Source organism: Sorex fumeus, unplaced genomic scaffold, assembly GCF_029834395.1.
Source record: "Sorex fumeus unplaced genomic scaffold, SorFum_2.1 ptg000130l, whole genome shotgun sequence".
Classification (NCBI taxonomy): Eukaryota; Metazoa; Chordata; class Mammalia; order Eulipotyphla; family Soricidae; genus Sorex; species Sorex fumeus.
In genome coordinates, this window is record NW_026606187.1 from 6,221,412 (window position 1) to 6,244,278 (window position 22,867).

The window sequence follows — 22,867 nt, forward strand, 5'->3', positions numbered from 1 at the left end:
TGCACGCGGTCCACCTGGGTTCGATTCCCAGCATCCCAAATGGTCCCCCGAGCACCACCTGAGTGCATGAGCCAGGAGTAACCCCTGTGCATTGCTGGGTATGACCCCAAAAAAAAAATAAAATAAAAATAAATAAAAAGCAAACCTGGCACTTTTCTTGGGGGGGGCAGCAGTGGAGTAAGTCCCTGGCCCAGGCTGGGTGGCCCAGGTCCTGCCCAGTACCCAGGACAGAGCCCGTGCAAGGCCAAAGCGACTGGGAGCAGATGGTCACTGCCGAGGTGACCGGACGGGACCTTCTGGGAGTGTCAGGGCAAAGGGGACCCAGAGCTGACGAGCTAGGCAGACCAGCGCGGCCCGACACCCACACCCTCGGGTTCCCCCAGGAGGGACACCACTGCCACCGCCACCTCCCTCCGGCCGCCCCTGGAGCCCGCAGCACGGGGTGGCCAGCTGGGCCGTGGGGCTTCAGGGAGGCGGCCCAAGGACACAGACCTTGCTTCTTCAGCATCTGATAGGCGTCCCGGATCTTCATGTCTTCTGGGAACCACACGGTCCAGCTGTAGAGGATCTCGATGACCCGGCCCTTGACCGTCTCTGTGCTCCAGGACCCCAGGTACTGGAAGGGAAACGGGGGGATGTGACAGCGGCAGGAGCCGGCCCAGCACCCGCACGCTCGGCCACTGGGGGCAGCACAAGCAGACCCCTGGCCCCAGCGCGGTCTGCCTGTCCGGGGATCGACTTCCAAAAGGTCCTTTTTTGTGAAGAAGGGGAGAAGGGGAAGCGGGGCCACACCAGGCGCTGCCTCCTGGCTCAGTGCTCAGGAGTCCCTCCGGGCAGTGCTTGAGGGAACCGTGGTTGGGGGTGTGGAGGACAAGCGCCTCGCCCCTGAACTGTAGTCTCCCAGTCTGCTCTGAAGAAAGCTCCCGGGCTGGAGAGAACTCCATGGACTGCAGCACACGCTCTGTGTGCATGAGACCTAGGGCCCATCCTTGGGACCACGCGGTCTCCTGAGCACTGAGCACTGCTGGGAGTGAGGAGGGAGGAGGGCGGAGGGAGATGGAGGGCAGAGGAGGTGGTGACGGTGAAGGTGTCTTTATAGGCCCAGGTCAGAAACACTGGAGTGTGCTGGAAGTAGAGAAAGGACCAAACGTGACAGCCTCTCAGTATCTATACTGCAAGCCATAATGCCCCAAAGTAGAGAGAGAGCATGGGGGAAATTGTCTGCCATGGAGGCGGGGGAGGCTGGAAAGGGGGGAATGCTGGGGATATTGGTGGTGGAGATGTGCATTGGTGGAGGGATGGGTGTTCGATCACTGTAGTGTTTGATGATTGTAAACTCAAAGGTAAAGCTTTGTAGCTGTATCTCATGGTGATTCAATAAAAAATAAATAAATAAAAGAATATGGAACTTAAAAAAAAAGAAGAAAGAAAAGAAACACTGGAGGCAGGGCCAGAGTAACAGTACAGCAGGAAGGGTGTTGGCCTTGCTCGTGGCCGACCCGGGTTCAATCCCCGACATCCCATAGGGTCCCCCAAGCACCTCCAGGAGCAATTCCTGAGTGCAGAGCCAGGAGGAACCCCTGAGCATCGCCGGGTGTGACCAAATAAGTCAGAAAACACACACTGGAGGTACTCATCTTTTGTGGGGGGCAGGGACTTTGCCCAACACCTGGCTCGGGAACCCATGAGGCAGCAGGGGCGGAAAACTCTGAGCTCTCTCTCCTGCCCAGAGACGCATGTTTCATGGGGTTCCCCCAGCCGTGGCTGAGGGCCGGGCCCTCTCCTGAGGCTTCGGGCCTTGGGCTCCTCAGGCAGTGCTGGGGGTGGGGTGGGCGGGTGTCCTGTAGTATTGGGGACCGAGCTCAGAGCCTCACACACGGCTGGCAGGCACTCAGCCCTCTGTGCGTTCTCCAGACCCGGGGACGGGGTTTCTGACTGGGGGAGGTGCAAAATAAGAAAAGATCAGTAAGAGCAGGAATGCAGATTTTGGGTCTGGGGGGCCCAGGCTGGATCCCTGGCACCACCTGGTCCCCCAACCACCACCCGGGGTGATCCCCAACCAAGAGGATGCTGGTAGCCACTGAGCACCGCTGGGCGCGGCCAAAAAATAAATTAAGAAAAGAATCTATCTGGTCTTTGTACCTAGTTCCTGTCGCCGCATTTCAAAACCCCTAGGAATTTCCTGAATGTCAGAAATGCCGTTATTCCCCACACCCCGGGCACCGTGTCCAGTAACGCAAACCACAAGAGTGGGCACATGGGCTCCAGGAAGGGGCTGGGCACACCAGCAAGGCCGCTCACAGGATCCCCTGAGGCCCGGGGTAGGAATGCTGAGGCAGCATTCAATCACCAGACCAGAGAAATCTCAGTTGGGGGCTGGAGAGCACAGCAGGTTGGCCACTGACCTTGCATGCAGCCCACCCAGGTTCAATCCCCAGGTTCGATCCCCATAGGGTCCCCCGAGCACCACCAGGAGTGAATCCTGAACGCAAGAGCCGGGAGTCAGCCCTGAGCACCGCTGGGTGTGGTCCCAAAACGAAATAAAACCTCAAACCAGGGCGTGAAGAGCGTCCAAGAGGCCGAGTCCATGCCAGCATCGGGAGGCCCAGGTTCGGTTCCCGGCACCACGCAAGGTCCCCCAAGCACCGACAGGTACAGCCCTCGAGCACCCACAACCTGAGCTGGAACCTGACCGTGAAGCAGAAGCCAGCGCCAGTGGCAGGACGGGCCCTCCTCCCCCTAGCACTTACCTTGGGGGACAGCACTTTGATCAGCTCGTTCAGAAAGCGGAACTTGGCCACCTCGTTGTGGAACTTCTCTCCACAGTAGTTCACGCATGTCTCCAGCACCTGCGTGAACAGGGGGGAGGAGGGGAGGGGGGGATGAGAAGAGGAGACACACCCCCAACCCTGCCCCGCAGCACCGAGGCTCAAACATGAGAGGCAATGCCGGGAAGCAAGAACACAAGGCCAGAGCCATACGACAGCAACAGCGGGGAGGGCGGGGAGGGCATCTGAGTTGCGGGTGGCCGGCCCAGGTTCGATCCCCAGCAGCACGTGTGATCCCCTGAGCACAGTGCCTGGAGTAACCCTTGAGCAGCACCGGGTGTGGCAAAAAGAGAATGGAGAAAAAAATCCAAGAGCCCATTCACAAACAAAACTATTTTCTCTTGAAAAAGCAGGAAACTAGTTTCCAGCCATGTTGGGTCCCAGCACAGGGCCTGGGTTTCTCCTCCCAGGGGCGTCTCTCATGCCACCAGGCCCACTGCGGGCATTGGCACATGCCAAGCTGATCTGAGAAGGGGGAAGAACGAAGTCCTCCTCCTCTCTCCTCCTTCACTTTCTCCTCTCGCCCTCCTCCCTTTTCCTGCTCCCTCTCTTCCTCCTCCTCCTCCCCTACCTCTTCCTTCCTACCCCCTCTTCTTCCCACCCCTCCTCTTCCTTCCTCCCCTTCCTCCTCCTCTTCCTCCTCTCCCCAGGCTGCTCTCCAGAGACAGATGGAGGATGGGGCGCTCTGGGCCCCACACCGCCTTGGTGGCAGGCCTCCTCCCGGTGGGTGTCGCAGCCCCTCCTGGGGCCCAGGCCCAGCAGGGCTGACTCACCATCAGCGCGTACAGAGCCTCCTTCTCCTGCGGAGACTGGATCTTGTGCGCCAGCAGCCAGGGCGCCTGCGTGGGGCTAAGGGGAACAGAGAGCCGGAGCTCGGTGGAGGGGTCGGCCCCAGGGTCCTGGAGGCCACCCCCAGCCCAGGCCCGCACCTCACCCCCACCCTCTGGCAGCAAGAGCACTGAGGCCTTCCTGCAGCCCAGGGAGAGACACTCAGGAAACACCAGTGCAGGGGGACACGGTCAGTGCCTCAGAGATGGCAGAGTGGACGCAGTAGCCGCCTGACTCTATTCACTGGGGGTCCCACACCCGGTGGTGCTCACGGCTGACTCCTGGCTCTGCACCCAGGAATCACTCCTGGTGGTGCATGGGGACCATAGGGGTTGTCGGGGGTGGAACCCGGGTCGGCAGCGTGCAAGGCCAACACCCTCCCTGCTGTCCCATCACTCCGGCCCCCTGACTGGATCTTCCGTTCCTATCCAGACACTTTGGAAAGAAAACACAAAACCTTTTCCTGATTTGTCTTAAGACACACTAGCTCAGGGCTGGAGCCACAGCACAGAGGATAGGGCGTTTGCCTTGCACGCAGCCAAACCGGGTTCGATTCCCAGCATCCCATGTGGTCCCAAGTACCACCAGGAGTGATTCCTGAGTGCATGAGCCAGGAGTAACCCCTATTCATCACCAGGTGTAACCCAAAAAGGAAAAAAAAAAGACACTGGCTCAGGCTGCAGGACAGCCCAGCGGGTAGGGTGCTGGTCTTCCACATGACCAGAGACCCAGGTTCTGTCCCCGGCACCCCACAAGATCCCTGAACACAGAGGCAGGAGTAAGCCCTGAGCACTGCCAGGAGTATTCCCCTGCATAAAATTTAAAAAAAGAAAGAAAACGAAGAAACAATCCTGTTTTTTTGTCATTTTGAAGATAAAAACACATGAGGGGCCAGAGTACTGTAGGGGCATTTGCCTTATACGCGGCCAACCCGGGTTCGATCCCTGATATCCCATATGGTCCCCCGAGCACCGACAAGAGAAATTCCTGAGTGCAGAGTCAGAAGTAACCCCTAAGCATTGCTGGGTGTGGCCCCAAAAGCCAAAAAAATTCAAAAAAAAATTAAAACCACACGTATTTGCTATTTCTAGAGGAAACATTCTGGGTAGATCGTGGGGGGTGGGGGAAGCGAGTCCGGTCACAGGCGGTGTTCCCAGAGCCAGAGGCTGCCTTACCCGCTGGGGTCAGTGTTCACTTGCTCGCAGAAGTTCTGGATGGCTGACCAATCCTGCTCGGGGGTGCTTGGGTCCGTGGCTTTGTCTGCCAGAGGGACAGAAAGGGAAAGTGTCATGAGGGGCCAGAGGCAACAGCACTTGCTCAAGAGTACTAGGGCGCTTGCCGTGCACGCAGCTGACCAGGGTTCGATCCTCGAGACCCCGTTATGGTCCCCCGAGCACTACCAGGAGCGATTTCCTGAGTGCAGAGTCAAGAGTCAGTCCTGACTCTTGAGCACTGCCAGTTGTGGCCCCAAAACCAAAGCCCAGGGGCTGGAGCGAGAGCACAGTGGGTAGGAGTTCAACTTGCATGCAGCTGACCCGGATTTGATTCCCAGTATCCCATAGGGTCCCCTGAGCACTGCCAGGAGTAATTCCTGAGTGCAGAGCCAGGAGCAACCCCTAAGCATCACTGGGTATGACCCAAAAAGAAAAAACAAATCATTTTCAAAAAACACCTTGAGGGGCTGGAGAGATAGCATAGCGGGTAGGGCGTTTGCCTTGCACGCGGCCGACCCGGGTTCGATTCCCAGCATCCTATATGGTCCCCTGAGCACCACCAGGAGTGATTTCTGAGTGCAGAGCCAAGAGTAAGCCCTGAGCACCACTGGGTATGGACCAAAAAGAAAAAAAAAATGTGGGGGCGAGGAGGGGGGGTTGAGAGAGGTTTAGCCCTATCTAGAAGGAAGATCCTGCCCAGGGCCCTAAATGGCTGACAGGGAGGTGCTCCCACCAGGGGCGCCCCACCCCCTCACCCATTCAGCTGCAGTGCTCCCCTCCTCAGCCCTCCCCGTCCTCAGGAGTAACTCCTGAGTGCAGAGCCAGGTGTAACTCCTGTGCATCGCCGGTGTGACCCCCCCCAAAAAAAAACACCTTGAAGAGTAAGGCACCTGGCTGTTCCCAGAGGGTGGAGCACAGCCCCCCTCCTCCCACCCGGACTCCACTCCCTCCCCCGCACCATGCCCTCCCCCTGCCCCCTATAGCTCTGCCCATGCTGCAACTCTGAACCTTGGCCTCCCTCCTCCAGAGCCTCCACCTACCCTCCAACCTCCCTGTCCCTCTTTTATAATGGGGACCCCTCTGGGGGAGGAGAGGGGATCAAACAGCCTCCAAGGTCTGAGCTGAAGCCTGAGCCTGGGTTCTACTTCCAGCAGACCGATCTCCCCACCCCCAAAAAAGGGGATTTCCACCCTCCATCCTTGCTGGGGTCACGGCCCTGTGCTCCTGAGCCCGAGTTCCTCAGAAAAGAGGAAACCAGAGCTTTTCTCAGGAACTCGTCTATTTTTCTGGCTGTTTCTGTTGGGGGCCCTCCCAGTGCTTGGGGATCCCCTAAGCGCAAAGCCTGGGCCTGGGAGGGAGAGCCCGGAGGCGGGAAGGGCTATGCCTGGGATTTGCTAGAATTCTCTCTCTGGCCCACAGGGAAGGATCCTGAGATGAGCGTGTCTGAGCAAAACTCAGGTTGGGGGGCCGGGGAGACACAACAGCGGGGAGGGCGCTGCCTTGCGCACGGAGACCTGGACACCCCGAACGGTCCCCAGAACCCTACCAGAGCTACCACCTCCTAAAAACCCCGACCCAAACCCGAACAAAAAGAATCCCAGCTCGAGGTCGCCTCCTTCTTTGGCTGGGGATGTGGCCAGGAGAGCTCCTGCCTTCCTTGCGTGTGTGAAGACCTCGGTTCGATCCCAGACACTGCCAATGAACCCCTAAAGCAGCGATTCTTGGGGCGTCTGACCCAGAGGGTCCGAGTCGTCTGCGATTCTGCACCCCTGAAGCTTGACGAGACTTCATTAGCGCCAAGGTTAAGGCAGCTCATGAGGAGAGCACCAACACCTGAGCAGGGGACTGGACGAGGGACAGAGAGGCCCGGCGGGGTGAGCGCCAGCCCCCGCCTCCCCGCCAACGGCAGAGAATGCAGCCGGAAGGAAGGAAAACCCACCGAGCTGAGCCAAGCGCCAAGCCCTCCGCCGTGACAAAGCAACACGATGATCTCAGAGGTCTGAGATAGTTCCGGTTTCAAAAACTGACTTTTTTTTTTTTGTCTCGGGGGCCCACATCCAGCAGTACTTAGGAACTACTCCCAGTTCAGTGCTCAGGGGTTGCTCCGGGAACCACAGTGTGGCTGGGTCTCCAGCATGCACAGTACTCGCTCAGGCTCGCTGAGCCACCTTCAGCCCCCAAGACACCGTGCTGGGCAGAGAACACTCAGGAATTCGCCTTAAGAAAAGCAACGTCTTCGGCACATGACAGACCCCAGAGCAGAACCCACCCCAGCAGAGACCGCGCTAGGAGCAGAGCCCTCCGCACCCTCCTCCCCGCAGGACCCTGCTCCAGACCACCTGCCTCCACTCAGCTGAGCCCCAGGGCGTGTCTGAGCCCAAGAGAGGAGGAGCTCAGAGGACACACATTTCCCTGGGAAGGGCCCTGTCATCAAAGTGCTCCCTGGGGTATAAGCAGTGCACTGCACACGGCCCGACCCGTGCTGACCCCCTCACCCCCACCAGGGTGAGCCCTGAGCACAACGCCAGGAAAGACCCTTGAGCACTGAGCCAGGAGGGACCCCTGAACAGAGAATCAGGAGTGACCCCTGAACACAGAGCCAGGCGTGACCCCTGAGCACAGAATCAGGCGTGAACCCTGAACACAGAGCCAGGAGTGAGCCCTGAGCCCTGAGCCAGGGGAACCTGCCTGCAAGTGCTCTAACTTGTGATGCTGGCCCCGCCACCCAGACCACTCCCACACCCCCAGGGGGACAAAGAAGGACCAATGGGAACGCAGGGCACCCCGCCTGGACAGAGAAAAGCTCTCCTAAACAGAGCAGGCCAGTGGCCCCGAAGGGGTAACCCAAGGGACCCAGAAGCTCAGATGTGGCCCTGCCTGGCACAGAGAGGGTTAACAGCTGGCCACACCCCACTGGACAGGCGCTATCTCTCCCCACATGGGTGCCCAGGACCAAAATAAACCCAGGGAGGGTGGCTGTGCAGGGCAGGGAGGCCCTGGGGCCCCATGGGGCACCTTTGAGCTTCCTGGTGTCCAGCAGGGGGTCTCGGGCTCAGCCAGCCCCGGTTGATTCCTGCCTCCAGCCCAGGGAGAGCACCACCGTAGCTGGTGCCAGGGGCTATCCTAAGTGTCAGCCAGATTCACTCTTGGGGTGTGTGATGCCCCCCGGGGGGATTTTCACTCTTCTCTGGCAGAGCCTCAGCTGCCAGAGCAAGGCCCTGACTCCGAGGTCCTCAGAAGACACCGGGGCAATGGTGCATCTTTTGTCAAAACAATGAATCTAATCAAAGTAGAGAGAGTGTTAACTAGAATTCATCTGCCTCACAGGCATTGGGAGGGTTGGGAGGGGGAATACTGGGGTTCTTGGTGGTGAAAAATGAGTACTGGTGAAGGGAAATGTGTTTGATGATTGCATGGCCGAGACTTAAACCTGAAAGCTTTGTAACTTTTCCCACAGTGATTCAATAAAAAAAAAAAAAAGAAGACACCTGGGGTGCTCTCCACTACTGCTATCTCTACACACACACACACACACACACACACACACACACACACACAGCACCACCAAGACATATCTCTGAGGTCCAAACTCGATCTCTTAAAATCCATACTTTAGTGGTGGTCTTGGGGTCACACCCACACTCAGGGTTTACTCCTGGCTCTGCACTCAGGAATCACTCCTGGCAGGACCCCCTGTGAAATGCTGGGGATTGAACAAGGTCAGCGCCCTCCCCACTGTACTATCGCACCGACCCCCTCCAAGTCCATTCTTAAACACTTTTCTTTGCATTCTTGTTGCTTTGGAGGGTCACACCTGGTTGTGCTGGGGGCTAACTCCTGGCAGGGCTCAGGGGGCCATATGTGGTGCCAAAGACTAAACCCGCGTCAGCCGTGGGCCAGATGCGCGCCCGACACACCCAACTAACGCTCCAGTCCCAACTCTTCGACTCTCACGGGAGCACCTTCCGCCAGGGGCCACCGTGTGGCATCTCCAGGGGCCATGAAAGGAGGTTGGGGGGCGCCTGCATCTAGAAGGTCAAGATGGGGGATTCCATCAAACTTCCTCCAACACAGGCCAGGCCCACAACACAGAATTCCTCAGTCCTGGGGGCCCAGCGCCACTGGCTGAAAACCCCGACTCTCGGGGGTCCTTTCTCCCCCTCGCCGGCCTCTCCCAGTGTCCCCACGACACCGCCAGCCCCGGCTCCATCTCGGCCCCCAACGTAACTGGGGTGGGGAGTATTACTGGGAAATGGGTTTGCCCGTGTACAGTCCTTAGCTCCTGCTTCAGACCCCGGGGACCTGAAGAGCTCTGCTTCCTCCGCACCGCCCCCTCCCCAACAGCTTCTGCAGCTACAGAGGAGGAGCTTCCCGAGCACTTCGGCAGAAACGGGCCCACGAGCACCCCACTCCGTTTCACGCCTTTACACTGCTGTTCTTCCCAGGTACCCGCTGTCAAACTTTTAAACACTATTTTTCATTTTGGTTTGGGCCTCACCCAGAAGTGCTCAGGGCTTACTCCTGGGTCTGTGCTCGGAGATTACTCCTGGCAGGGCTCGGGGGGCCATATGGGGTGCAGGGGACTGGACCCAGGTTGGACACACACCAGGTAAGTGTCTTACCTGCTATACAATCTTCTTTTAAAAAAAGAGGTAGGGAAGGTTGGAGCGACAGTACAGTGGGGAGGGCGTTTGCCTTGCACGCGGAGACCCGGGTTCGATCCTCAGCATCCCATAGGGTCCCCCAAGCACCGCCAGGAGTAATTCCTGAGTGCAGAGCCAGGAGGAACCCCTGAGCATCGCTGGATGTGACCCAAAAGCAAAACTAAAATAAAATAAAAAGGAGGTGGGCGAGAGAAAAAGGGGCCAGAGCGATAGTGAAGCGGTAGGGGGCTTGCCTTGCATGTGGCTGACCCAGGTTCCATCCTCAGTACCCCATACGGTGCCCTGAGCCCCACCCAGGAGGATCCCTTGGGTGGGCCAAGGACAGTGTAAGTTCTGAGCATCACCAGGGGTGGCCCAAACACCAAGCAACACACACACACACACACACACACACACACACACACTCACTCTCACACACAGGAAAACCAATCTAAATGTGTGTCTGTGGAGGTGGAGTGACAATACAGTGGGGAGGGCAGGGTGTCTGCCTTGCACAAGCCAACCTGGGTATGGACCAAAAAGCAAAAAAAAAAAAAAATGTGGGGGCGAGGAGGGGGGGTTGAGAGAGGTTTAGCCCTATCTAGAAGGAAGATCCTGCCCAGGGCCCTGAATGGCTGACAGGGAGATGCTCCCACCAGGGGCTCCCCACCCCCTCACCCATTCAGCTGCAGTGCTCCCCTCCTCAGCCCTCCCCGTCCTCCTCCTCAGAGACCTTCCGGCCCCTCCATCAGACTGAGAAACCTCACCAGTGACGTGGGGGGGGGGTCACACCCCCGGAATCCCGCTTCCCCCACCTCAATCTAGCAGTACACGCCCCGGGGATCAGGGCTCGGGGGACCCCGTTTCTCCCTGTGCCCGCTGAGGCTGCTTGTCCCATCGCTTCCTGAATGCCGAGGATCCCAACTCCCACCTGGGCTGCCTGCGCCCTGTCCAGGCTCAGTGCGGGCCCCTCCCCCCGGCCCCTGCCATGGCCTCCACCCGCCAGGGCTCTCTGACAAGCAGCTGCCAGCTGGGGGTGCTGGGAAGGGGCCCCATGAGAAAGGGGGAACCTGGGCACCCACCAGCCACACCGCAGACCAGCTGCTCCTGCCCAGGGCCTGAGCCGGGCGCTGGCCTGCAGCCCGGGGCCACGCACAGCGCTCCAGATGGACATCCACTCCCTGTCCTCATCATCCCTCCATCCTCACTGCCCTGACCCGACCTGAGCCCCTAACCACTACCTAGATAACTTTTTGGGGGGCGTGGTGAGGGTTGGGGTCCAACTTAGGGCTCCCTCCTGGCTCTGTACTCAGGGAGCCTGATGTGGTGCTGGGAATGAAACTGGGGTCGGCCCCACCCAAGGCAGGCGCCTGACCTCCACACTCTCTCTCCAGCCCCTACTCAAGCATCTTTTTTTATTCTTGTATTTTGGGAACAACGCCCGGAGGTGCTCGGTGTTCACACCTGGAGGTGCTCAGGGGGCCATGTGGGGTGCCGGAGATGGAATTCAAGTGAACGACACACAAAACAAATGCCCCACCTGCCGGACCCTCCCGCTGGCCCCTCAAAACATCTTTTTTAAAAACATGAAATTAATGTTGGCTTATGACCTTGGGAACGGGTTCAGAAGTCCAAGGACACACCTTCTCAAATGCCTGATACCCTCCACACCTCCACCGAAGCACTGATAACCCCCCCTCAGCCCTCTGCTGTGTCTGCCTGCCCTTGGGGGCCATGCTCGGTGACTCCAGAAGGGACCCCTCCTGGGGCTCCACATGAGTGCCAGTCTCCACCCTGTTGGCACACCTCATGGTTGGGAGGGGACTCTCAAGCCCACCTGCCCAGTCAGGAGGACAGCCAGAACCCAAGGGCTTGCAGGCTGGAGCGGTAGTACATCAGGGAATTTGCCTTGCACACGTCTACCCCGGGTTCGAGCTCCAAGCCCCGCCAGGAGTGATTCCTGAGCACAGAGCGAGGAGCAAGCCCTGAGCATCACTGGGTGTGGCCCAAGCACAGCCAAAATCAGAACCCAAGGGTTTGCTGTGCTGTGTCTGTTCCTCTGCTTTATTCCTCATACTTTTTGGGGGGGAGGGGATCAAAAACAGTGACAACAAGTTCACAATGGAGACGTTACTGGTGCCTGCTTGAGCAAATCGATGAACAACGGGAGGACAGTGCTACGGTGCTTTTTGGGTCACACCCAGTAATGCTCAGGGGTTCCTCCTGGCTCCGCAGTCAGGAAGACTCCTGGTGGTGCTCGGGGGACCATATGGGATATCGGGAATCGAACCCGGGTCGGCCGCATGCAAGGCAAATGCCCTCCCCGCTGTACTATAGCACCGTCCATTTTTCTCGTCTGTTTTTAATCCCCCTCCTTCCCTCGGTGCCCCGTCGCTGTGGCAGGCTGCACTCCGGCCGCTTCACACCCGGCAGCTGGCTCTCTGGCGGAGGCGCCGGCTCCTAGCAGCACACGAGCGCTGGTTGTGGTGGGCAGCTTGGGACCTCCGCAGTGCTCACTCGGTCTCACCAGAAGCCACCACAGATCTTGCATCTTTTTACTAGCAGTGCTCACTGGAAGGAAAGGGGTGCTGGGGAAGGGGGCTGGGGGAGATGGGGGGAATCACACCCTTGAGTGTCTGGTGCCAGGGAATACAGGCAGCCGAGCTTTCGGGAAGCCCACAGCGCATGTGGGGCACCTGGGTTTCAAACTCATGACCAGATGCTGCAGTGTAGGTGCTCGAGGTGCTCGTGTGAGTCCTCAAGGCCCCCTGTGCTGTGGTTCCAACGTTTCTAACCCAAGGATGCTTCTAACAGAAGAACCTGACCACAGCACCTCTCGCTGAAACACCAACACTCCCCTGGACCGCAGATTAAAGCATCAAACTCCTGGGACTGGAGGGAGAACAAGGCTGGCAGGGACGTGCCTTGGACCTGGTCAATTTGGTTTGATTCCCGCCCTACCCGCTATACGACAGGTCCAGCCCCCAATGTTCTTCTTCTCTTGGGGGGGGGGGGGGTGGCGACACATCTGGTTCCCCGAGGCACAGCCAGGACCGATCCCTGAGCACGGAGCCAGGAATAAGCCCTGAGAGGTCCCAGCTGTTGTCCAAGAACCAAACACATATGCATCATAAATACGAACTCCTGTTTGGGGTTGGGGACCCACCCGGGCAGGCTTGGGAACAGAACCCGGGTCTGCCACGTGCAAGGCCAAAGCACCCTGCCCACGGGGCACTCGCTCCAGGCCCTGACGAAACTCCCTTCTGAGCAAGCCAAACCCCTGTTTGCTCTCCAGGCTCTGCTCCTGCCCCACTTGGCTTTGCGCTGGCGACCGGCTCCTGCCTATGGAGTCTCCTGCTCTGAGGCCTCCTGCTCCACCGGAAAGCTGTCTCCCTGGGGACCCTGCTGCTCCTTTAAACAAACACCCCCACCCCCCCACAACCACCCACCCTCGTGATTTACAACCAGGCCCTGTCCTGGGGGGGAAATCAGCTTGGATCCACTAAAACAAAACAAAACAAAAACCCCCATGGTTCTGGAAGCCAGCGCCCAGCAGGCACACTACACACAATGGGCCATGTCCTACCTCCTCTGAACCTCGGTTTCCCCTGGAGGTCAGGGAGACCACAACACACAATGTTCCTGCGGAACAGAACCCGGGAACAGATGGGATGCAGAGGGGGATTAAGGGGGAACAGATGTCCAAGCTGGCCAGGGGCGGCCTGTGCCAAAGGGACAATGAGCCTGTGTGGACGTTCAAAGCTGCGGCCAGGGCCAGAGAGAAGACAGTACAGCAGGGAGGGCGCTTGCCTGGCGCCCGGCTGACCCGGGTTCGATCCCCAGCACCCCCACTGGGCCCCCCGCAGGCGCCCCCCGGCCGACCCCTGCCAGGAGTGACCCCTGAGCCGAGTGCAGAGCTGGAGTCAGCCCTGAGGACTGCGGGGTGTGGCCCCCAAGACAAAAAAAAAGAAAAATTAAAGAAAAGCTCCAGTTTTGCAAGCGGGCTCGCGGCCGCAGAGGCTGGCGGATGGGGCGCTGCTGGCCCCCCAGCCCCGGCCCGGGGTCCCTGTCGCTGGCTCGGAACCGGGGTGAATAATGGACGCGCTCTCGGGGTGGTCAGCGTGGGACTGGCCCAGGGGCAGGGTCGGAGGAAACGCTGCGGACGCCAGCGCGCGAGGGCGAGGTCCGCGCACCGCCAAGGCGGCTCCGGCTGGCCCGGGAAGGTCCTGGGGTCCTGGGGGGGGTGGGGGGGCTGCGGGGCCACCTGCCCTTCCCGAGGGTCCGCGGAGGACGGCGGGGCCTCACGTGCGGCGCTGGACCCGCGCCAGGGGCGGCCCCGGTACTCACTGAGCCACAGCTCCAGCGCCGCCGCCGCGGGCGGGCGCGGGGCGCCCTCGGCCGCCTCGGCCCCCGCCGCCACCGCCGTCGCTGCCATGCCCGGCCCGGCTGCTCGGGGACCGCGTCCAGCCCCGCGTCCACCCCCGCGGCCGCCGCCGTCTGGCGCGCTCCGGGGCTGCCGACGCGGCAGGCGCGGGGCGGCACGTGACCCGCGGGGCGGGGCGGGGCGGGGCTGTTGGAGCCACGCCCACCCGGGAGGCCACGCCTCCGCCGAGCCCGGGCGGGCGGGGGGCCACTCGGGAACCACCCCGGACACACACACACACACACACACACACACACACACCCCTCTCCCGGCCCACCCGGGCAGCTTTGCCCATCTGGACCTGCGAAAGTGGATTTGCCAGATAACAGAAGGTCATGCCCATCTCACCTTGAATTTCAGATAAACAAGGATCAATCGTTTTAGCATCTTTTTTTAAAAAATATTTTTATTTTGGTTTGGGGACCACACCCAGCAGTGCCTAGGGCTGACTCCTGGCCTGGCCGGGGGCTGGGGGAACCAGTGGAGCACCCTGCAGTGCTTTGCAAAGGCTTGCTCCTGGCTCTTCTAGCCGGCTTGGGGACCATAGGAGGCGCCTGGGATTGAACCTGGGTCAGCCACTTGCAAGGCAAGCATCCGATCTACCGTATTCCCTCTCCAGCCCCTTTTTTTGGTAAATTTTTAAATGTTTTTTATTTTATAAAGTAGTTCACGATATTTGATTACATTTGATATTCAAACACCAATCCCACCACCATTACTCCTTCCCACCACCATATTTTAGATGTTTCAATCACGAGCCCTAATCTCTGCCCCAAAGCAGAACTGAAATAATATGTTTTGTAGCCTGGCAAGCTACCGAGAGTATCTCGCCCGCATGGCAAAGCCTGGCAAGCTACCCGTGAGGTACTCGATATGCCAAACACAGTAACAATAAGTCTCATGATGGAGACATTACTGGGTCCGCTCAAGCAAATCAATGACCAACAGGAGGACAGTGCAGTGCATTGTTGTTTATCATGAAAAAACACTCAAAATGCTACAAAAAAAGTATCCTTAGAGGAAAGAGTGTGTAGGTTGTCGTATTTCACCCAGGGGCCAGTAAGCCCTTCTACAAGAGATCACTAATATGCTGTTAAAGGTTGAGCCTTGTGTGCTATAGATAGATACATAGATAGATAGATAGATAGATAGCTATAGATATATACATATATATGTTTTAAAAAAAGTATATTTCCCTCTAAGCTTGGTTGCCTCCTACTTTGAACCCTATCAAATGTGGTGCAGCAATCTTGGAGTATGGGTAGGGTGTGTGGTTTAAAGTGTCATGCGGCTGCGAATATGGCCACACAGTCCAGGAATACATTCATTCACGGGTGAGGTTCTGCCCGAGTGTGTGGAGAGCGGCTGTGAGCATGGCGGCGGCTGAGTTCTGGGGGTTTTCGGCGGCTGGTGCTGGGTCCCTAAGGACGAGAAGGGGTGCCCCGAGTTAAACAGCCTAGCGCGGGTTCTGGCGGCATGGTTATCCAGCCTCTCTTTTAAGTATTTGTTTTTCCTTCTGGTGTTTGGGCCACACACAGCAATGCTCAGGAGTTACTCCTGACTGTGCTCAGGGATCACTCCTGGCAGTGCTCCAGGGTCTATATGGGTCCCTGGGGATGGAACTTGGATCTGCCATGTGCAAGGCAAACGCACCGTACTATAGCTCTGGCCCCTGTTTTAGCATTTTTAAGGCTAACTAAAGTCCTCCTAGACCACCACCTCTAAGAAGACACCTCCCTGATTTCTCTCTCTACTCTGCTTTTGTTCACAACACAGAACAATGTACTGGACATTGACTTGCTTATTTTATTAAAGAACAATCCCTCCCCCCAAAAAAAATCACACTTCCCATATATTATGTAGTCAATCAATCACAATCACAATCACAACCATCCTGTTGTTCGTCGATTGCCTCGAGCAGGCCCCAGTAACGTCTCCTTCGTCCTAGCCCTGAGACTTTAAAAAAAAAAGTGCCCTATTCAAGGCTCTTTCAGAGTTAGGAGAATGAGACCCTTCATTGTTACTAGTATTTGGCATATTGGGTACGCCACAGGGAGTTTGCCAGACTCTGCCGTGTGGGCAGGTTAGATTCGGTAGCCTGCCAGTTTGTCCAAAGTAGTATTATGTAGTCAACCTATACTAAATATTTCATTCTTCCAATAGCTTGAGCACCATCCGCTCTGAGCACCAGAACTGAGCAGGAGGGTATGACCACTTTTCAAAGGGAGATTGGGGGCCAGAGTGGTAACAGTGGGTTGGGTATTTGCCTTGTATGTGGCCGACCCAGGTGTAATCTTTGTCATCCCACATGGTCTCTAGGGCACTGCCAGGAATGATTCCTGAGTGTGGAGGCAGGAGAAAACCCTAAACATCGCTGGGTGAGACCCAAAAAGCTGAATAAATAAATGCCAGACAGCTGTTTTTCATAGGTCTGGGGCCAGGCAGACCCAGCACCTGGTGGCAGGAGCCCACGGCCTGGTTTGCAGAGGGCCGACCCCCTGCTGATGTTCAGGAGCACTGTAGCACTGTCCTCCAGTTGCTCAACTATTTGCTCAAGCGGGCACCAGAAACGTCTCCATGGTGAGACTTGGTGTTACTGTTTTTGGTATATCGAATATGCCACGGGGAGCTTGCCAGGCTCTGCCGTGCGGGTGGGATACTCTCAATAGCTTGCTGGGTTCTCCAAGAGGGATGGAGGAATCGAACCCGGGTCGGCCACATGCAAGGCAAACGTCCTACCTGCTGTGCTATCACTCCAGCCTGACCCCCTGCTGATGTTCCGGAGCCGGGGGAAAGGCTTGTTTCTGCCCCTTAGCCAGCCGCTACCTATCAGAGGAGTCCCACCCTCCTGAGTTTGTCCAGAGTGAATTGCTTCCAAAGTTCCAAAATAGCATCACGTCAGGGGTAGACCTTCTGTACAGGAATTGTATTTTGTGGTGGAGATGGTTTGGTTGAATTTGCTGTCAGGCCACACGGGGCAGAGCTGGGATCAAACTCGGGGCTCTCCCATGAAAAGCATGTGGTCCAGCCATTGAGCTATCTTCCCAGGCATCATTTAAAATTTGACATGTATGTCAGTGGCTTTCAAACTACCAGATGTCAGCAACAATTTTTTGTTTTTTGTGTTTTGGGCCACACCTGGAAGTGCTCAGGGCTTATTCCTGGCTCTGTGTTCAGGAATCACTCCTGGCAAGGCTTGCGATGATGTAGGCAAGTACATATGGAAAGGTCCTGGGCAATAAAACTTAGGTCAACAGAACTTCTGGGAGGAAAATCCTCAGACTGATCCACCCTGTGGATACAGAAAACAGACCTGATAAGACCTTCAGCACACCCTGAGGAGGTTGGACCCCTCCCCATGAAGTTCCTATGAAAGACACCTTGAGAAGAGCCTATAAAAGACACCTTGGGCAAAGGAATGGCGCACGTATGCTGCCTGAGCCCACGTGCTGCCTGTGCCTGCTTGGCCGAGCACATGTGGTGCCTGAGCACGGGTCGCCCACATCTCCACTCTTGAGATGTGGACTTTGCTGCTTTCCTATCGAATGCTGGGATCTGCGTGTAGGGGCTCACTCTCCACCCTTGGAGAAGCCCTCGTTCTCTCTTGAGCACGGCACTCTGTCGCTTTTACTCTCCGCTCTCTCCCACTTTCTCTTCCTCCTTCCCTTTAAAACTCCTGCAAATAAAATCTGTTTTACTTCACTGCTCGTCTACTCCTGAAATTCTTTTCTGCGAGTGAGACAAGAACCCTGGGTAAGGCCTGGGACCGGATTCTCCTTTCCTGCAAAAAGCAAATCCTCGCCCCAGCTTGAGTCTGTGGCTCCCCAAGAAATCAGGTGGTGGGGATTGACTCCCGTGCCGAGAAGACCGCCTGGAGTGGGCTTCAGCGGCCACCTGGCGGGGCTCAAGCCCGTGCCAAGCAGGGGCTCATCACAGACTTTACCAGTCCTAGTCTTCCCAGTGGGTCCCGGGTGGCAGAGGCGGAGTGGGAGAAGGTGACTGTCTTTTTCTCCTCCTGACTCACGTGAGCCACCTGTGGGGTTCACCTACATCAGAGGGACCATATAGGGTGTCGGGGATCAAACCTGTATCATCACCTATATGCCAGGTCTGGCAACTATTTCTTTTGTTTGTTTGTGATATGGGTCACACCCAGCAGTGTTCTGGAATTTTTCCCAGCTCCATGCTCAAGAATCACTTCTGGCAGGGCTCAGGGTACCAGGGATCAAACCCAGCGCCCCTACATGGAAACATGAAATGAACTCGGCCCTTTGAGCATCTCTCTGATCCAGGCACTGTAGCACTGTCCTCCCATTGTTCATCGATTTGCTCGAGTGGGCACCAGTAACGTCTCCACGATGAGACTTGTTGTTACTGTGTTTGGCATATCGAATACGCCACAGGGAGCTTGCCAGGCTCTGCTGTGCGGGCGGGATACTCTCGGTAGCTTGCCGGGCTCTCCAAGAGGGACGGAGGAATCAAACCCAGGTCGGCAGCGTGCAAGGCAAATGCCCTACCCGCTGTGCAGGCCAAAAAGAAGCGAGAATAAGACCCTTTACTGCATGCCCTCTACATGCACCCTGCTTTAGCAGATGGCGGGAGAGCAGGGAGGGACCCACACACCCTTCCCCACCCTTTGCTCAAAGGCACGGACACATCCATTCCTCACGGGCATAGCAGTTTGTCGACACTGAATTTCAGTAAAACAGGATTTACAAGAAAGCACAGCAGTGAAGCCCCTTGTATGGGGCCGACCTCCGTTCTGTTCCCAGTGTCACACTGTCCCCTGAGCCCTGCGGGGTGCAGCCCTCGAGACCAGGCACATCTGTGGGTCACCTAGACCTCGCACATACATGAGGCAGAAATAAGGCTCCCATCTCCGATGATCGCCAGAGACATTCTATGTCTTTGCATGATGAAAGTAATGGTGCAGTCAACCGTACCCCAAAAGCATAAAATATTAATACTGGTATGTAACACACACACACACACACACACACACACACACACACACACACACACACAGAGTGAATTTTCATTTGGAAAATGAAGAAAACAGACCCTAGGATGGAACTTGAAGAACAGAAGATAAACTCTTGAGACTGCCTCTCCTTTGAATAGGAGCGTGAGCCTTAAGTTAAGAGAAGGAATTTGACGAAAAGAAGAAAAGCAATGAAGAGAAGAAGGAGGCTTGGGAAAGAGGGGCAGGGCAAGGAAATACGATCTGAAGGATTCACAGAGAGGCGTAAATCGAACTTGGGAGCCTTGGGTTTGATGCAAATGGTGCCGTAGATCTCAAGGGCCCTGACGTCATCAGAGCAGCTAAGACAGGTCAAAGTGATCAGATCAGACAGGTCTGATCCAGGGTCTGAGAGATATCTGCAGGTACTTGCCTTGCACATGGCTGACCTGGTTCAATCTCCAACATCCCATATGGTTCCCTAAGCACTGCCAGGAGCGAATACAAACAAAATCCAGTCCTATATTACCTGGAAGACTCGTTACATACAATGCAGAGTGTATTTCAGATTACACTAGTCTGGTATGAGGCCAAATCTCTTTTGGGGCCACACCCAGAGATGCTCACAGGTTACTCAGACAGTGACCAGGGGACTCTAAGAGTTGCTGAGGATTGCACATGGGTCGGCCGCATGCACAGTAAGTGCCCTACCCGCTCTATGCGCAGCCCAACCCCTTAAAAGTCTTTCTAGGGCCGGAGTGATAGTACAGTGCGGAGGGCGTTTGCCTTGCACGCGGCGGACCCAGGTTTGATCCCCAGCATCCCAGAGGGTCCCCAGAGCACTGCCAGGAGTGATTCCTGAGTGCAGAGCCAGGAGGAACCCCTGAGCATTGCCAGGTATGACCCAAAAAGCTGTCACTGTCCTCCCGTTGTTCATCAGTTTGCTCGAGCGGGCCCATTGTGACAACTGTTACTGTGTTTGGCATACTGAATACATCATGGGTAGCTTGCTAGACTTTTCCCTGAGGGCGAGATAGTCTCAGTAGCTTGCTGGGCTCTCCGAGAGGGGCGGAGGTATCGAACTCGGGTCGGCCATGTTGGCCGCTTGCAAGGCAAACGCCCTACCTTCTGTGCTATCACTCCAGCCCACCCAAAAAGCAAAAAATAAAAAATATAAAAAGTCGGGGGCTGGGGCGATAGCACAGAGGGTAGGGCGTTTGCCTTGCACGCAGTCAGCATGGCCGAACCGGGTTCGATTCCCAGCATCCTATATGGTCCCCCCGAACACTGCCAGGAGTAATTCCTAAGTGCATGAGCCAGGAGTAACCCCTGAGCATCGCCGGGTGTGACCCAAAAAGCAAAAAAAAATTATATATATATACATATATATATATAAAGTCTAATTAATTTCTAGGAGCTGTTGCTGCTGCCCTAACCCTCCACCCCCAAACCGGAAGGTTCTGAGCCGTGTGAGCTGTGAGGCAGTGGTCCAGGTGCTCAGTGCAGAATTAGGAGCAGCCTGCAGACAGAATAATTGGTGACTGCAGCGCAGTCTTCCTCGGCCCTTCTTTCCAGGCAGGGAGCCCTCTTGTGCACGTTCGCCTCTGGCCTCCCCTTCCCCTGGGACTCCCTGTGTGGTCCGTGGCCTGTCTCCCCTTCTGGATGATGAGCGGCCAGAGACAGGCATCCCGTCCACCTCGTGCGACTTCCGCCCCTTATCAGGAGCAAGCTGATGATTCCTCTGCCAGCACATTCCTTCCCGAACGCCTGATGGAAGTTTACGGCACCCCAACTCCATCTTTCTTCCCGTTTTTTTTGCTTTGGGTTTGGGCCACATCCAGTGGGGAGGTGCTAGAGGCTCTTCTCAGTGGTGGGCTCGGGAATTGTTCCCAGCAGTTCCCAGCTCTGGGAAACATATGGAGACTGGAAATGAACCCAGCATGTGCTCAGCTGGTCAAGTTATCTGACCCCCCCCACCCCCCACTATCTTTCCCCTTTGTGTTCTTTCCTGGAAACCTCCAAATCCTTCCCTCTGTTCTCTGTCAAAATGTCTCAGTGTGTGGCCAGTTAGCAAACGTAAAAAAGGCTAACATACAAAAACAAACAAAACCCAAGAATGAATGAGGGACACAGCTCATCAGCAGAGCAGCTGTTGCATATAGATAAAGCCCTGGGTTCCTTCCCTACGGTACAAACAAGAAAAAGATTTACACACACACACACACACACACACACACACGTTGGACGGATAGTACAGGAAGGTACTTGCCTCAATTTCAAGCACCACCTATGGTCCTCCAAGTGCCACTGGGAGTGATCCCTGAGCACAGAGGCAGAAATAAGTATTCGGCAGGTGTGACCCCCCACAGGAGGTAAAGCACTTCCCTCGCACACAACCCAACCCAGGTTCAATTCCTGGCATCACGAGCATTGCCGGCTAACACCCTAGAAAAACCCTAAAAAAAAAAAGTAAAATCCAAACCCCCCAAACAGTAGTCAGAGTAATAGTACAACAGGTAGGGTGTTTTCCTTGCACGCAGCCGACCCAGGTTCGATCCCCGGCATTCCATATGGTCCCCTGAGCACCACCAGGAGTAATTCCTGAGTGCAGAGCCAGGAGTAACCCCTGAGCGTGCCGGGTTGACCAAAAAGCAAAACAAAAACAAAAAAATCCCAAACCCCCCAAATCTTAAGGTCTTGCACTTTGCCCCTCATAGAGACACAGCTCAGTCGTCACTAGGCAAGTGGCTGCTTCAGACAGACAGGGCACCTGAGGCTGCCCAGTCCCACTGGCAGAGCCTTTGGGAGCAAAAGAACAGAGAGAATGGGGATGTGGGGGAGAGGAGGGTGCTGAAAGGAGGAAGTGGGCGGCCTGGGGGCAGCGGAGAGTGAGCAGAGGGCCCCCTCTGGACAGGGCTGCAGTCGCAGGGCCAGGAGAGTGAGGGGGACTGGGGTATTCCCAAGTCCTGGAAGTCTGGGCAGCTTTCCCGGAGCCTGTCCTGACCCTCACCCCGACAGTAAGCTGTTCTGCTGTTAGCTGGTTGCCATCTGGGTTGGTGATGGGCCCATTACCCTGTGTTGTGTGTGTGTGTAAACCTCCCGGGGGGGGGGGGGTCTCAGGGAGCAGGCCAGAAGTTCAGGGCTGGGGCCCTGCCATACCAGGGACAACCAGGGTCACAGCTGGCAGTGCTTGGCAGAGTTACATCTAGTGAGGCTCCAGTGGCCACATGATGCCAGGGATGAACCAGAGTCGGGCTCGCGCAAAACTATCGCCCTGACCCCTTCTGCCCCCCACCCCAGTGACTGGGAACCCCGACCTGGCTGGAGGCCTTTGCACCCCCGTCTCCTGGCTTCTCGGCCACTTCTGCCACAGTCTCAGCAGCCAATCCCGGCTCCAAGCAAGCCCATGTGGGTGTGAGTCCACTGCAGAACAAAGGCCACACAGGCTTCCTTAGTCCTGCCTTTCCCAGATGCTTTTTGGGGAATGGATAGAAGGGTTGGGTCACACCCGGCGGTGCTCAGGGCTTACTTCGGGCTCTGCACTCAGGGATCACTCTCGGTGGTGCTCGGGAGACCACATATGACGATGCCAGGGATCAAGCCCGATTCGTCCCCATGCAAGGCAAGAGCCCCCGACCCACCTCCTCCGTATTCTTTGACTCTCCTCAAGTCAGTCTCCAGTGGGTTCAAGCGAGGCAGAGCTGGTTTCTGTTGCTCACAGTCAAGAACCTTTATCCGAGTTACATTTCAAGCAAAGAGGAGTCTCAAAGCAGCTCGATGAACTTTCTTTTTCCTTTTTGGGTCATACTCAGTGGTGATGGGGGCTGCTCCCAGCTCAGGGCTTGAGGAAAAACACGCTAGACAGGTCCGGGACTCCTGTATGCGGCGTATGCTCTCACTCTGCTCCCGGGAGACTTCCCATCCCTTCCCCGTTCCCCTCGGCAAGGAGTATCAGCTCACGTCAGAGCTGG

General features: G+C 56.7%; 1 protein-coding gene across 1 annotated transcript in view; it reads right to left on the bottom strand.

Annotated features, from left to right (window-relative positions):
• Positions 1-13,993, bottom strand: part of GGA2 (golgi associated, gamma adaptin ear containing, ARF binding protein 2) — a 28,591-nt gene extending 14,598 nt beyond the window's left edge. The window contains exons 1-5 of the mRNA XM_056138844.1: positions 13,861-13,993; positions 4,832-4,916; positions 3,602-3,677; positions 2,751-2,849; positions 493-616 (exon numbers count right to left, since the gene is read on the bottom strand). Coding sequence (XP_055994819.1) covers positions 493-616; positions 2,751-2,849; positions 3,602-3,677; positions 4,832-4,916; positions 13,861-13,948 — 472 coding nt within the window. The 5' untranslated portion in view covers positions 13,949-13,993. The remainder of the gene's footprint in view (positions 1-492; positions 617-2,750; positions 2,850-3,601; positions 3,678-4,831; positions 4,917-13,860) is intronic.
• Positions 13,994-22,867: the final 8,874 nt, after the last annotated feature.